Here is a 17,018-nt window from a genome sequence, read left to right as displayed (position 1 = left end):
GATAGGAGCCTGTCTATATGTGATAGGATCTTTTTTTTACATTAACCACTTTAACCCTAGCATCCCTATTCTGAGGAGAACTTTAGCCAAAAATATGATAAATAATATTTTTGTCAAAGTGATTTGGTGTAGAGGGAAAAAGGAGCAGACCAAGTACAAAGCCAAGGTCAAATTTACCAAGTATTGAGGGTGTATGTCTGGAATAAACAAAACATATACAGGGTTAATGTGCCCACTAGACCCTAAGGGTCATTGATAAAATGGATTCACAATGCTCACAAATACAATGTTACTTGTCAGTGAATAAAAATTAAGTACCATAAAATGATACAAACAAACAAGTATTATAAAAAACAGCTACAAAGAATGTGTATGCAACCTTTTTGACATTTAGTACCATTTTGTTGTTGTTTTAATTTTAACTTTGTTGTATTGTCTTTTATATCAACCTATTAGAGGCTGAAATAAAGATTGATTGAAGTTAGCCCGTATAAAAAAGGTTTGCATTTGCATGCAACTTATGAAGCTCCTCTTTTTTCAATCTAAAATACAATGAGGGTTTGGAATGACTACATTTGGATGTATGTACAGTATATGTACTGTATATGAAATTTAGCTAGAATAATGATGATCAAATTAATAATGAATACCTCCTCATCTTCTTATTACTATTATTATTGAAGCCAAACAGTACATTTTGCCAGTAAAGACCAAAGTCAGAGTCAACATTATCAACAATATACAGAGATACATCCTTCCAAAACTTGTTAGTGTGTGGGTACAATTCCAAAATAAGTGCAGCCTTGTCTCATGAAGCTCCTCGGCCACCGTACTCAGAGAGCCTATGACGTCACGACGTCTGCCAGATTGACAGTCCTTCAGACCAATGAGAGTCCAGATAAGAGACACCGCGTTAGGTTGCATCCATGCACGAGTTGTTTATAAGCGTTACTAGGCAGCAGGCAGATCATAATAACGGTAAGCTCTTTACAACACAATTACTGTACCAAGTACGTCTCTAATGTTACACTGTGTTACAGGATCTAATGTTACACTGTGTTGTTAGAGGATCCCATTTCAAACAGGACCACAACAATGGTGCCTTTATAATGATGGAGTCTAGACAGATAGATCATGTGTTTATAGTTTCATATTCGCTCTATTACAACATAATACGCTTTGTGATGGGTTCTTACATCGTCTCACTGAGATCTATTATTTAGACCGGTGGTTCTCAAACTTTTCCATGCCAAGGACCCCCCAAAATTACATGTATTTGGCCGCGAACCCCCATCTAAAATATTTTGTTTCAGGGACCCCCAGAACTTAAGCGATTTCACTGTTTTTCCAAAAATAGCAGATCTACAAGCTCATAGCAGCACTCAGTGCCGTGCTATGAGCTTGTATATCTGCTATTTTTGAATATCCAAAGTATTAAAGGTTAAAATTATTGTGACGCTATATTACCACATTTTGCTGGGGACCCCCTGGTACCCCCTCAAGGACCCCTGGGGGTCCCCGGACCCCACTTTGAGAACCACTGATTTAGACAGTGTGCATTACTCAACCCAATAGGCTATAAGTATAATTTAACTCTGATCATGACGTAGGAATGTAACCAAAATGGACCCTCCATTTGGCAGTGGTGGAAAAAGTACTCACATGTTTTACTTAAGTAAAAGTATCAATACTGCAATGTAGAAATGATCTGTTACAAGTAAAAGTCAGGAATTAAAAATGTACTTGAGTAAAAGTGCAAAAGTATTGGTATCAAAATATACTTAAAGTACCAAAAGTAGAAAGTACTCATTATGTAGAACGTCCCATTTCACAGGTTTTCAAATGTATAAAAATCTTTTGAAAATAGCAGATCTACAAGCTCACAGCATTGTGAGCTTGTAGATCTGCTATTTTCAAATGGACGAAATGTATGTAAGGATGTATGTTTTGTAATAATAATCAAAATCTAAAAAAAAGTAACTAGTAACTAGTAACTCAAGTTTTCAAATAATTGTAGTGGAGTAAAAGTATAATATTTGCCTCTGAGATGCAGTGGAGTAGAAGTAAAAGTACTGAAAATTGGAAGTACTCCAGTAAAGTAAAAACACCTCAAAATTGTACTTAAGTGCAGTACTTGAGTACATGTACTACACCACTGGTTACATTTGCACATTATCAGAGTTACAGATGGATAAATGAACGTTGAGGATTATAATGTGTATATTATTCACATTACAGAGAAACTACCTGCATGAAGGAAAGGATATCATGTATGTTACATGAACATGGACCTGTGGATGTAGAAGTGGACCTCAATTTCATCACAACTTCTTGCCATCATCTTTTGCCATGGCTTCCACGAGGTATATGATGATCTCTTTTAGCAGTCTGGTGTAGCAGATGAAAACATGTCAATCTAAGTTAAAGTGTTGCATTTTGTATCTTTTGGAGTGACGCTATTTCCACTTTTCTGGTGCTTTTTCTTAGTTAATGAGACCCATCAAGAAAGATGAATAGATAGATGGATGGATTGAATCATCTGCTCCAGTTATAGTACATTCACACGTAGACATAGAGAGCTAAAAACAATAAAAGTAAAAAGGTGCTACATCATATAAAATATAATTTCCACATAATGGCTTGCGTCCTCACATTTAAAAAGATATTCTACATGCCCTCCTATCCTCTTTGTTGTTCCAGGGACATTGGAGAAAGACTGCGTAAGAAACATCGCAACTTGCAAGACTCTTTAAAGAACAGAGATGAGGGGGACACGCAGGTAAAGTGAAATAATATCATATATTTTTACATCACACCTAGTTGTCACTGTACGCCTACAGTGAACCTGTAAATGATGTGTGTACAACGAATAGCCCTGCATAGTAAAATTCTGAGTGCTAATTTATCCATTTGTAACTCTGAAAGTGTACAAATGGAACTAAATGGACCCTTATGGGTCCATTTGGTTCCATTTGTACACTCTCAGAGTTAAACAAACTCTTAACTTCAACTTCAGTTTGATTGTCACATCACAGGTTTTGCAGGTGTAAAAACAGTGGGTGGAATTCTTCTCGCACAAGCTCCCATCTTTTGTAGTTTTCAGGAAAGGGAAGAATTATAGGGATACAAGGAAAGAAAAAGAAAACAGGTCAGATATTCAAATAATTCTGATATGAGCGCAGCGAAATATATGCATATACAAGGAGGTCAGATATCCCCGAAAAATGATTTTAGGATTTACTGTGTGTCGGGCAGCCAATAACAGGAGACAACGAGACTTCCCAGACAAGACCCATACACACACACACACACACACACACACACACACACACACACACACACACACACACACACACACACACACACACACACACACACACACACACACACACACACACACACACACACACACACACACACACACACACACACACACACACATGCAGGGAGAGAGGCCAACAATGCAGTAAATGTAAGCTTTATAATCCACCTGGTACTAGGCTCTGGTTCCAGCTAGCAGGCTGAGAGAGGACAGAAGACACACTACAATGGAGGTTGGTGTCTCTCTTCCCAATGGAGCTTGTAGACTAGTAGTAGTGTTGCTGTGTTCTGTCTGTGTGCTGCTGTGCTCTATTCACACTGCTGCCTCCATCACGCTCACAGTGCTTCTCCTCGCCTTGCAAGCTGTTGCTCTACACAGCACTGACTATTTTGTCCTTTTGAAGGAAAGATTTCTTTCTCACGTCTGCATTTAGAATGGCCAAAACAATGCTAATGCTAGCAGTGTGGCTGCACCCTGTTTGTAGGGAAGTATTGGTGCCACTTAAAAATAAATCTGTGTGTGCGTGTGCGGGTGCGTGTGCGTTTGTGTGTGTGTGTGTGTGTGTGTGCGCGTGTGTGCGTGTGTTGCACCAGGAGCTCACAGGTGGTGAGGAAGACCCCGGAGATACACTGAAACACAAGCTAAAGGCTCAGAGGCAGAAGCGAAAGAAGAAGGTGCAATTCCACCTCCTCCCCTCTTATCTTCTCTACCTGTTTAAAGGGATAGTTCACCCCCAAAATGACCTTTTTTCTATCGATTACACACCCCATGGAGATTTTTTTGTTTTTGTCGCATTCCTAAGCCAATAATTTGTTCGCATTCCTAAGCCAAATTATTGGCTTAGGAATGCGACAAAAACAAAACAATATCCATGAATTCAAGGCTTCATGGGGTTTGTAATTGATAGAAAATAAGTAATTTTTTGGTGTGAACTATCCCTGTAAACATGACCTTGTGTCAATGTGTCATATGATGTTGGTCAATGTAAGGATTTTTTATGGTGTTTTATGATTGTGATGTAATTTGTTTTGACGTAATGTTTGAGGCATTTAAGGAATTTTATGTATCCTGCCTTGTCAGATTTTAATAACTGAAATTATATTAATATTTCAATTCCCATAGCTCCTGGAGCAGTCTTCTACCCAGGACTCCCACGAGGACAACGTGCAGGAGATCAGCGGAGAAGGGAGATCAGCAGAGAGACCGGCGGTCCTGTCTAGACCTCCGGCTGGCTCCCACAGAGGTGAGCCTTCATATCGTCACTGTCGGGGGGAAACTTGTATGTCAAAAACCTTGACTTCTCAGGAAAAGGAGCGGAAATGCTCAGAAATAGTGAAACTCTCAGATCTGCAAGCTCACAATGCGTCGCGATGTGACGCATTGTGAGCTTGTAGATCGGCTATTTTCACTACTTTTGCATGACTCTCTTGTATGACGAAGTAGGTCATTAAAAGACGAACAGGAGTAAACAGTAGTCGTTTCATGAAACCCTTTCGTACTCCAGGTCTCCCCCCGTTGCGTCAGGCCTCAGCCACCCCAGACTCGTCAGAGGGACCCCTGCAGACCCCCGGGTCCAGCCGTTCAGACCACACCATGAGACAGCGCATGAGAGAGAAGATGAGAGCAGCCAGAGTAAAGAGCCACTTCTCTAAGAGGATGTTTTGTATCATTCATTACTAAACACGCAGGAATCCAACCGGGATGTGCTTGAGAGTTGTTTTTTTAATTTTGTTTTACAACCGTCACCCTGGCGCCCCTATTGTGGGCATGCTGTTAAGCGAAAAACGTAAAAGAATGTCCAAAATATGTCCTTGTTTTTTTTTGTATAAATGTAAAAATAAATAAAAAGCAAAAATAACATATCTACAAGCTCACAACACATCACAATGTGACACACTGTGAGATTGAAGATCTGCTATTTTCACTATACTGTATGTATACTGTACAACAAAGTAATATAAGTCTTAAATGGTTCATAAGACTGTAAAATATTTCCAGTTCAGAGGACATCTTGAATCTGTGTTATTTTTGTATTTTTACCTGATGCAGAATCAATGTAATGCGGTGAAACATCATCATAATGCATGTTTTTATTTATTTTGATCTCCCAGTCCAAAGCTGAGAGCATCCTGCAGCAGGACCCTTCCACTCAGGAGAGACCCAGTCGCCTACAGACCCTCAGAGACAGAGACACTCTCACCAGGTTTGACAGAGAGGTGAGAGCTCCTTCATGCCTTCTGTTACATCATCCACACCAGTGTTTACCAACCTGTGGGCCAGGGACCACTGGTGGTCCGCGTGGGTATTGCAATTGGGCACCAAATAATTGGAAAAACCCTAAGATGTTAATGATAATATATTATTAATATAAAAAACATAACGTAAAAGAAAGAAAATCATGTTTTTTTTTTTTTTTAACACTTGAAAGAAATAGTTTTCTTTGATATCTAATAAATAGGAACAAAGTAAGTAAACTACTTTAGTTCCATTGATCCAAGGTGGAACACAATCAATTGATAGATCATTGAAATAAACATGCTCTGCAAATGCACGTGGCCCAAGTGGTCACGCTTTTGAGATTAGCCAGAAAAGGTTGAGAATCACTGATCTACATCATCTGGCTCATTTGTACTTTGTTGAATGACCAGGTTTTATTTTGAGAAATTATAAATGAGCCTTCAAGGGTTATTATTATTTACCAAATGCTGTGCCCTCTGTAATCAAATAGATCCAATTCATAGAATTTTCAAGGCGATTGCAGGAGTAATAATCTAATCTGTGTATACTATACACCAGTGGTTCTCAGCCAGTGGTCCGGGGACCACCAGTGGTCCTTGAGGGGGTTCCAGGGGGTCCTCAGCCAAATTAATAGATAGGAACCAAATTGACCCTACGTGTCTGTAACTCTGAGAGTGTACAAATGGAACCAAATGGACCCTAACGGGTCCATTTGGTTCCATTTGTACACTCTCAGAGTTAAATGAACACTAATGATGATGATACAGTGTAGATTAGGGACCCCACGAAATCAAAATGGTTGAGTCCCTCGCATATCTTTTCCAGTGGTTGTCCGTGGGCTAATATGTGTCAATTTGGGGGTCCTTGACGCGGAAAAGGTTGAATTCACTGATAGTATACTGTATAGTATTTTGTCCTTACACGGAGTACACGCTTTGATGTTTCACTGTTGACTCATTCCCTATGTTTCTACAGGCTGACACTGACAGGCCAGAAGGAAATGACGTGCCATTGGCTCTCAGCACCAGGGCCAAATACCGCGAGGCGGCGAGACGTGTGAGGCTTAAACACCAAAAATAATAACAAGCTGCTGTCTATTTACCACATAAATGACATGGTCAATTTATTAAACATTTTTTCTGTTTGCAAACGTAGGCGGAAACGGGCCTACCGACCGTGGAAGAGGCGTTCAACTTCTTCACGTTCAACTTCGACCCAGAGACTCCTGAGGAGAGTGACAGTGTCTTCAGAAAAGGGAAGAAACATTCAAGACACGCTTCAGAGGACGGAGACGAAAGCGGAGATGGAGAGACGGAGGTGGAACGCCATGCTGAAAGAGACCGACGAGGCGACAGCGAGGGAGAGGACACCCAGCAGCAGGTTAGATGCAAAAAATATAGGCGAAGAACTCAGTCCACACAGGATGTTCTTGATGACTGATTTCAGTTGGTCACTAACCACGGAAGCCCTTTTTTACACTTTCATGTTGTGAGCTTGTAGGTAGGGCTGTCACGATTACAAATTTAAGTTGACGATTAATTATCACTCAAATAATTGCGATTAATGATTTAATTGAGTTTCTGTCATTGAAAATTAATGGAACATTATGAATAAAAATTACATTTCTGTTTGGCTTTTAGCTTTCGTAAACAAACGTTGCACAGGGCAGATATGACAAACAACACATATTTAATTACTTTATACAAAAATAAACATTAATAGTGGAAATAGCCGATGTATAAGCTCCAAACGAGTCGCATTGCAAAGCGTTTTGAGCTTATAGATCTGCTTTTTCCACTATTTTTCGCTTTTTTTTTCAAATATGACATTTTTTAACATGGAATTGATTATGACGATTATGCAAAAATAATTGCGATTACTTAAAATAATTGCAATTAGACAATTATGTAATATTTGTGACCGGCCTACTTGTAGGTCGCCTATTTTTGTAGACATTTCTACAAACATTTCTTTTGGAAATCTTCGCCCATAATGACATGCCCAAAATAGGCACGCCAGGTCGAAATGGGTTAATAATACGGCGTGAAACCTCACAGATCAAGAGGCGACCCGAGTGGTTAGGGCACATGCAGTACCACATGGCCTGGTTCGATTCCCGGCTGGCCGGTCCATGTCTGAATGTCATTCCCATACTTCCTGTCTCGCTCGTCACTATCACTGTCAAATAAAGGCTTTATCAAAAATCAAACAAACAAACCAACATGCTTCCAGATCTGCCATGGAGCATGGGACAGTTTTTGGGATTATCCAGACTGCAGCATTTGCATGCGATGAGGGGTGAGACACACTCCGAGGTATGAGAGCAGGACACAGGGTTTCCATTAACAAATACTCTCCTCAGACCATAAACGTTTTGGCTTTTGGACATATGTCCAACAAGCACCATGTGTTTGAATGAAATGAAGACCACTCCCCTCAAAGATTTAACATTTTCCTTTGTCTTGCGAGGCAGGTCTGGCTGTCCATCACTGCGGGTTGCATTGCGTCATTCTTTTGAACTCGTCGTTTGGTCCAGTGTTGATTTCCTCGACTAAAACTATGACGAAAAATGTCCAGAACTAAATAAAAACTGAGTAAAAACTAAGCTATGATGACTAATACGAAGACTAAATATATTGACAATTTCGTCAACAAATAAAAACTATATTAACATTTTATGTTTGGTTGCGCTCGGGTGTTGTGCTCTGAAAATAGCAGATCTACAAGCTCACAACGCGTCGCAGCGCGACGCGTTGTGTAGATCTGCTATTTTCGGCATGCAACCAAGTGTAAAATCGGCCATTACGACGCCATCAAGGCACCGCCAAAATACATTTTAGTAGACTAAATCAACTGTAGATTTAGTCGACTATAATCTTATGATATTTAGTCGACTAAAACTAGACAAAAAATAAAACATTTCAGGTGACTAAAATATGATTAAAACATGTGCAACGTGTGCATTATGTTTTTCACCTGCTTTAACCACTTTCAGCCTGGCGTTCCTGTTTTGGGCATGTCATCATAGGTGAAAAAGTTCAAACATGGTCTAATGTAGCAGTGTTTGGAATAATGAATAGTTTCTATGTGCAAAACTGTTACTTTTCAGGATTAAAATACAAAAACAGCAAAAGTAGTAGATGTACAAGTTCAAAACGCTTCGCGCCACGTTTCGAGCTTCTAGGATCTGCTACTTTTGATGCTTTTGTGTGACGCTGTAATATGATCACATAGGGCGACATTTATGTGTCAAATGTGTCCTTTGTGTCCCGCTCTTAGAGTGAAGAAGCTCCTCTGGTGCCAGAGGAATCGGAGGACTTGTTCGTCATTGAACAGTCGACTCAGGACTTCTTGGAGATGAGGAGAGCAGAGTACATGGGCTACCACAGACGTCTGCAGAGAGACAGCGAGCTACTCTTCACCCCCAGCTACATAACCGGTACACTTTGACTGCAACTCTTTCACATTCACAATGCAATACTGTACCTTGCTTTAAAGCTCAAGAAAATACTCCTTAAAGTACAAGTCCAGACTAAAATAACATATAGCCTTTTTTCCTACTTATTTTGATTCCAAATGACTGGCCATGGGGTCTATTTGCAGAGCATAGAGCGGAGCCCACAAGCATATCCCTACTTATGCTATTTGTTGTGGTGAAAAGTTTCACTTTTGGGACCAATATAAGTAGGAAAAAAGGCTATATGTTATTTTATTCCGGACTTGTCCCTATTCACTGCCACAATTATTGCTGACCGCGTTTGCCCACTGCCAGAGATTTTTCATTTAAAAAAAAAAGTACTCAGGAGCCGAGATACAGAATTTTTAAGTTTTAAGTTAACAAGGAAGTGGATGGGAGTGTAGATCTTTAAACAATCATATCTCCTTGGTCTTTGGGTCAAATTTGAAAAAAAAACTAAAAAAAAAAAAAAAAAAAAAAAATTAATTTTTTTGAAAAAAAAAAAATTACGTTTTTTACGTCAGTGGCAGGATTGGTAAACGGGACAAATTACGTTTTTTACGTCAGTGGCAGTGAATGAGTTAAGTCTGAATAGAGAGTCTTTCTCTTAAAGGTCAGTAAGTCACCTTGTATATCTTATTACATTATTATTAGTAGTACTAGTGTTGTATTCCATCAGTGTAACTATCTGTGGATCTTGATTAATATGTTTTTATTGACAAAAATGAATATCCATGAACATAATTATATTTGTACATATCTATCAAAAGGCAAAAATCCCCCCCCAAAAAATAGAGCTTATTTACATTGTGGTGTGTAAACTTATATTTTAGCTTTCTTTATGAGTTTTTCTTTTATGACGTACCTTCCCCTTCAGAGGTTGTTATTGTTATTGGAAATGTAAACAAAAACAGTCACAGAACTTCACTGGGTTCTGGAGAGTTTCAGGTGGAAGGTTCTGGGTTGTCCTTTGTTGTCAAAAAGAGCCATAATTGTATGTATTGTCTCTGTTTCACTGTGTTTATTGTGTGTTGTGGATAGACAGAGAGATGCATATGGGAACCATTGAATCTCACTGCCATACACGCCATGTGTATGTGATCAGTAAAACTTGACCCCTGAACCCCTTGTATCAATACATTGTTTTAGTTTGGCATTGAGCGAGGGTGTGTGTCCATCTGTGGTGTAAAATAAATAACTTTTTAACATTTAGTTAAGTACTGTACTTAAGTACAATTTTGAGCTATTTGTACTTTACTGGAGTATTTCCAATTTCCAATACTTTTACTTCTACTCCACTACATCTCAAATCCAAATATTGTACTTTTTACTTACTTTTACACTACAATTATTTGAAACTTTTAGCTACTAGTTACTTTGTAGATTTTGATTATTATTACAAAAATACATTAACCACTTCAGCCCTATATCCATTTTTTGCCATTTGAAAATAGCTGATCTACAAGCTCACAATGCGTCGCATCGTGATTGTGAGCTTGTAGATCAGCTATTTTCAAAAGATATTTATACATTTTATACATTTGAAAACTTGTGAAATGGTACATTCGGCATAATGAGTACTTTTACTTTTGGTACTTTAAGTACATTTTGATACCAATACTTTTGTACTTTTACTCAAGTAAGCTTTGAATTCCGGACTTGTTACTTGTTTCTACATTGCAGTATTGATGCTTTTACTTAAGTAAAAAAAAAAATAGCACTTTTTCCACCACTGGTGTCCATGTGCTCCTATAGTCCCAGCTTCCAGCAAACTGCCTGAGAACATGCGGCCCCGCTATCTGGAGGACGAGGGCCTGTACGTAGGGGAGCGGCCTCCTGTTCTGCGGTCCAACGAGAACATTCTGGAGAACCGCATCTTGAAACAGGAGCAGGTACATGGCAGTTGGCACTCTTGTGCACTCTTGGCACTCTTGTGGAAAAGGCACTCTTGTGGAAAAAATTTAAAAGCCTTGATTGAATTGGCTAATGCATTGGTTCTCAAAGTGGGGGGGGGGGGGGGGTCCAGGGGGTCCCCAGCAAAAGTATTTAATGTAGCATCACAATCATTTTAACCACTTTATCCATTTATTCGTTGGCTATTCAAAAATAGCAGATATACAAGGTCACAGCGCATCACTTCGTGCCACACTGTTAGCTTGTACGTCTGCAATTCTTTATACTTTTTGAAAAATATCAAAAGTGAACATTTTGAAACATTTTATTTGTTTTTACATAAATCTTCTCTTCCGGGGGTCCCTGACACAAAACCTTTTCCGATGGGGGTCCGTGGCCAAAATACATATAAATTTGGTTGTCCTTTTGAGAACCACTGTTATAATGGATTCTAATGCCAAATACCAGCAGCAGCAGTGATGTCTGCAGTCACTCCTCTACATAGACATTGCATTGAACCTCGCCGTTTGACGGAACACTTTTTTGTGTGCAGGGGAAGAAGTGGTTTGGAGACGATGGCAGGATCATGGCTCTTCCTGACCCCATAAAGGAGTCCTCCACCAGACCTCCTCTGTTCCACATGGAGGAGGACATGGACCCTGCGCTGCACGCTGTGTACAGGAAGGTCAGACATACCCCCACTTCACAGGTTGCAACTGTAGTTCTTTTCAGTCGACGCCACGCCTTGGCCCAAAAATTGACGATCTACAAGCTCCCAACAACACGCTGTGTTGCGCCGTGTTGAGCCATGTTGCGAGCTTGTTGATCGGCTATTTTTGGCAAATGTTCCCCCAAGAATAGGGGATTCTGCTGGGATTGAAGTGGTTGTAAAACCCAAAGACAGACGTAACCACTTTCAAGTCAACCTGGCGTTCATATTTTAGGCAACGTACATTTTTAAAATAATTGCCGATCTATAAACTTGCATTGTGTTGCATCACAGTGCATTGTTCCAATGTGTATAAAGTAGCTAGCCAGTTTTCTCTTTTTTCCCTCTACACCTATACCTCTTTGCCAAAAATAGCAGATCTACAAGCTCACAACGCCTTGCAGTGCGAGGCGTTGTAAGCTTGTAGATCGGCTACTTTCGGCTAAAGTTCTCCCTCAGAAAAGGGATGCTAGGACCCACTAGGGGTCCCGGGCTCACTGTTGAAGACCCCTGATCTAAAGTGTTATGGCCATCTCAATTTGGATCAGTCTCTGCCCTCTTTACCAGTTAACAAACAGTGCAGCTCAGCAGCTGATAGAGAGCAACAGGGTCTTATAAACAAGGACCAGAGCGAGGTGTGGTAGTTGCACTGGTGGGAAGTAACTAAGTACATTTACTCAAGTACTGTAGTTAAGTACAATTTTGAGGTATTTGTACTTTACTTGAGTATTTCCGAGTCATATTTTCCGATTAATTAAGGCCAGAGCCGGGCCTTAATTGACTCTTTTCAGGCCCGTTGAGAACTCTAGTAGTTGGTCTTGTAATTCAGGGACCAGAGCGAGCGGTGGTAGTTCGCCATATCTATGATTTCATCTGTACACAGATGAAATTACACAACTGCAGCTAAAACCTCCGGGGGGCATCTGATCTGCCAGAGGGTGTTAATGCAAGCTGGGCTTCCTCTCCAAGGCGATATAAATGAGGTCACCGGACTGTAATGTCTGGATTTTCTGCACAATTTATTTTTCTTTTGGGTTACCACGCTACTTAACCCATTGAGACCGGGAACGCATCATGTGTGTCATTTTTAGATTCCTTTTTTGCTATTCAAAAATAGCAGATCTACAAGCTCATAGCTATGAGCTTGTAGATCTGCTATTTTTGAAAAATTGTGATTTTTTTTGAAAATCTTTGAATATATATATTTTTCGCAGCGAACATTTGTAACTCAAATCATTGCTTCTGGGGGATTCTACAAATGTCTTCTAAATCCTAACAGTTTAAAAATATATATATATATCAGTGGTTCTTAAACTTTTACATGTCAAGGATGTCAGGGACCCCCCTCAGAAGCAAAGATTTGAGTAAAAAATTTAGATATATATTCAAAGATTTGCACACATTTTCACGATTGTTTTCACCAAAAATAGCCCAAAGGATTTTTATTTATTTTTTATCCCACGATTTTGTAACCCCATTCTTTTTCACCCAGTGCCAATTGTCTAAGTAATCCTGTGCACTACACTCCCTCTGCCAACCTAGGGAGAGCTCAGAGCCGAGCACATGCCTCCTTCAATGCATGAGAGCTAACAAGCCTTCTTATCACCCGACAGGGGGGAATTTCCCTGGTCGGACGTAGCGTGTGGAAGGAACACGTTATTCCAACCAGTTCCTTTCTCCTCCATCAGGCGCCCCGGCTGTTCAAAGGAATCTTAAAATGACACAGATGCTTTCCCGTTTTGAATGGGTTAAATCCCTGTCTAGGTCTAAAAACAGGATCTGGGTGGGAACGTATACGAGCGGAGGGACTGTACGAGCCGGCCCCGGCCGGCACCCATTGCTACTTGGCAGTGTGTGATGTGTGTATAATACCCAGAGAATCATCCCTCATTATTAATCCTGTGAAAAGTTGTTGCAGCTGTCATGGTCAGATGAAGTCATGGAGCGAAACGAGGGCCTCAGATGACCGGCGCAGGGCGCCATGTTGTCAACACGTGACGTCTCATATTATCATTACCGTCGGTTCCTGAGGGCACTGTTGTTCACCTCCATCCCACTTTCACCGCTATTTAGACCAGGGGTGGGGTCTGTGGGGACCCCCAGGGGTCCTTGAGGGGGTTCCAGGGGGATCCCTGCAGCTAAATTAGTCAATATAGCATTAAAATCAGTTTAACTGGCCTGGGCCGTAGCGTGACGGTCCAGCCACTCTAGGCTGAAATGCCAGTCTGACAGCGTGTCGCAGGTTCGACTCCCGTTCCCGACGACCTTTGCTGCGTGTCACCTCTCCCCATTTCCTGTCAGCCTACTTCCCCTATCCCTCTATAAATAGAGGCATAAAAAAACAAAAAAAAAAGTTTTAAAATAATCTGTTTTAAAAAATCTATTTAATCACTTTAAGCCCATATACATCGGCTGTTTGAAAATAGCAGATCTACATTGCGACGCGTTGTGAGCTTGTAGATCTGCTATTTTTAAAGAATCTTGAAAAATATGCTAATTTTTATTTATTTTTTGAAACATCTTAACAACACAAATCTTGTGTGGAGGTCCCTGTCCCATATATTTTCAGATGGGGGTCCGTGGGCAGATACCTATTTATTTAGGGGTCCTTGACATGAAAAAGTTTGAGAATCACTGATTTAGACAGCATGCACACAAACCTAAATACACGCTCCTGGAGTCAGTTGCACCACCTCACACTAACTTCAAACTTAGCCTAGTTATAGCTTAACCCATTCAATCCGGGGACATTTTAGATTTATTTGGCTATTCAAAAATAGCAGATCTACAAACTCATAGCGCGGCACCTATGAGCTTGTAGATCTGCTATTTCTGAAAAATCGTGAAAATGTGTGCAAATGAATTTGAATATATAATAACTCAAATCTTTGCTTCTGGGGATCCCTGGAACAAAAATATGTTACAAATGTTTTAAAAAATTGTATAAATATATATTTAAAAATGTGCACACATTTTCACGATTTTTCAAAAATTAGCAGATATACAAGCTCATAGCGCAGCACTCGGTGCCACGCTATGAGCTTGTAGATCTGCTATTTTTGAATGGCCAAATAAATCTAAAAATGACCCAGATAGTTTCCTGGTCTAAATGTTTTTTTTTAAAGCCATTTAAGCTATAACTAGGCTAAGTTTGAACTTAGTGTGAGGTGGTGCAACTGGGTCCTGGTACACACAGCCATAATAATCCCCCAAGTCTACATGTCTGAATGAATGTTCTCGGCAGGAACACTGCATGTTCTGATGAATTGTGTCCCTGTTTCCTGTCCGCTCCACCCTCCTCCAGGCACTGAAGCGGGCCAACCTGTGCATAGGGGACCCGGAGGGAGACTACCAGCTGGACGTGGACGTGTCGGGTCTCATCTTCTCCCACCACCCTCTGTTCAGCAGGGAGCACGTCCTGTCCGCCCGCCTGGCACAGATGTACGACCAGCAGCTCAACAGACTGCACAACAACCTCACCACACACCTCACTGACAAGGTACCTCACCAAACACCTCACTGACAAGGTACCTCACCAAACACCTCACTGACAAGGTACCTCACCAAACACCTCACTGACAAGGTACCTCACCAAACACCTCACTGACAAGGTACCTCACCAAACACCTCACTGACAAGGTACCTCACCAAACACCTCACTGACAAGGTACCTCACCAAACACCTCACTGACAAGGTATGGACGGACTGCAACACCCACAATGCACCTGCATTCAACATACCCCCTGAGGGACTTGTAGCATTTTTAACCAGATAAAACTAAAACAAAACTGTTCTACTGTATCTACAGTATACACTATGTAGGCTCGATCTGATCTACTGTTCTGATTTGAACTCTTAATCATCCTGCCCAGTTTCTCTCTCTCTCTCTCTCTCTCTCTCTCTCTCTCTCTCTCTCTCTCTAAATTGTGTGTGTGTGTGTGTGTGTGTGTGTGTGTGTGTGTGTGTGTGTGTGTGTGTGTGTGTGTGTGTGTGTGTGTGTGTGTGTGTGTGTGTGTGTGTGTGTGTGTGTGTGTGTGTGTGTGTGTGTGTGTGTGTGTGTGTGTGTGTGTGTGTGTGTGTGTGTGTGTGATCGCTGTCAGTTGGAAACCATTATGTCCAAAACTGAAGAAATGTAAAAAAAAGAACCTGTGTTCCATGGATCCAATGTACTTGTTATAACTTTTCATTGGTTAAATATTTAACCCACAGACACACTTTCAACCTGTCCTGGCATTTTATAATGGGTAAAAAAAAATCTAATGTTCAGAAATGGACAGAAATAGCAGATCTACAAGCTCATAACACGTTGCATTGTGGCGCATTATGTGCTTGGCTAGTAAATATAAGCTAGTAGTACCGTAAGTATGAGCTTGGCTGTTAAGTATAAAGAAGAAAAAAAACACAGATGAAATATGGCCGTACAAGGTCTCTGCCTGACAGTGGCAATATATACAGTACAGTATACTGTAATAGTCTGTGTCGGGAGGAAACCTCATATATCCATAACGGTAACTTTTCAGGATTCTAATTCAGAAACAGCAAAAGTAGCAGATCTACGTCGCTTTGCGCCACATTTCGAGCTTGTAGATCTGCTATTTTTGATGCTTTTGTGTAACGCTGTAGTGTGATCACGTATAGGCCGTTATTGTACGAAAAAACACAAAAGTTAGACTATGGAGAAATGAGGTTTCTGCCCGACAACAACGATATAATGATGAAGCAAGTTGGTCTGGAATAGTTATTGTATTCTTTGTTGGTTGTTATGGTAACATCTCCAGCTGCTACAGTGCTGTCACAATGTGTTCATCCCTGATGCCAAGCAGGGTAGGGGGGGAGGGGGTTATGGTCACCAGGGGTCCTGAGGAACTCCACCAAGAATCCAAGAAGGCTCTCCCACTGTCCTTTTAAACGTATTGTTTCTCAACGTAGGGTTCCGGGGCCCACCGGGGGTCCAATTTGAGGGTCCCAGAGATGATACAAAAAAATCTAATGGGGGTCTGTTGACATAATAATATATACTGTAACAATACATAGCGTTGCAGTCGGGCAGAAACCTCTTATCTCATTTTTTTTACTTTTTTTGTTTTTTTTGTAAATTAACGCCCTACTTCAGGGGTCTTCAACGTTTTCAGCCCAAGGACCCCCTAGCTGAGAGAGAGATGAAGCAGGGACCCCCTCTATATTGTATACAATTGTGTTTCAGATTAGACTTTTTCAGTTTACTTGGTCTGCTCTTTTTTTCCCTCTAGTCTACACCTATACCTCTTTGCCAAAAATAGCAGATCTACAAGCTCACAACGCCTCGTGAGCTTGTAGATCTGCTGTTTTTGGCTAAAGTTTTCCTCAGAATAGGGATGCTAGGGTTCAAGTGGTTAAGGTAAAAAAAAAGAATCTTATC

General features: G+C 40.6%; 1 protein-coding gene across 1 annotated transcript in view; it reads left to right on the top strand.

Moving 5' to 3' along the window:
- The first annotated feature begins 953 nt into the window (after window positions 1-953).
- cc2d2a (coiled-coil and C2 domain containing 2A) overlaps window positions 954-17,018 on the top strand; it is a 49,223-nt gene continuing 33,158 nt past the window's right edge. The window contains exons 1-14 of the mRNA XM_080430281.1: window positions 954-978; window positions 2,239-2,363; window positions 2,701-2,779; window positions 3,501-3,554; window positions 3,916-3,996; window positions 4,445-4,565; window positions 4,827-4,954; window positions 5,434-5,538; window positions 6,536-6,616; window positions 6,716-6,940; window positions 8,840-8,999; window positions 10,773-10,909; window positions 11,464-11,595; window positions 14,924-15,118. Coding sequence (XP_080286407.1) covers window positions 2,350-2,363; window positions 2,701-2,779; window positions 3,501-3,554; window positions 3,916-3,996; window positions 4,445-4,565; window positions 4,827-4,954; window positions 5,434-5,538; window positions 6,536-6,616; window positions 6,716-6,940; window positions 8,840-8,999; window positions 10,773-10,909; window positions 11,464-11,595; window positions 14,924-15,118 — 1,512 coding nt within the window. The 5' untranslated portion in view covers window positions 954-978; window positions 2,239-2,349. The remainder of the gene's footprint in view (window positions 979-2,238; window positions 2,364-2,700; window positions 2,780-3,500; window positions 3,555-3,915; window positions 3,997-4,444; window positions 4,566-4,826; window positions 4,955-5,433; window positions 5,539-6,535; window positions 6,617-6,715; window positions 6,941-8,839; window positions 9,000-10,772; window positions 10,910-11,463; window positions 11,596-14,923; window positions 15,119-17,018) is intronic.

This window comes from Gymnoscopelus braueri, assembly GCF_963280865.1.
Source record: "Gymnoscopelus braueri genome assembly, chromosome: 6".
Lineage (NCBI taxonomy): Eukaryota > Metazoa > Chordata > Actinopteri > Myctophiformes > Myctophidae > Gymnoscopelus > Gymnoscopelus braueri.
Note: the sequence above shows the minus strand (reverse complement) of the source record. Positions and strands in the feature narration are given on the sequence as shown.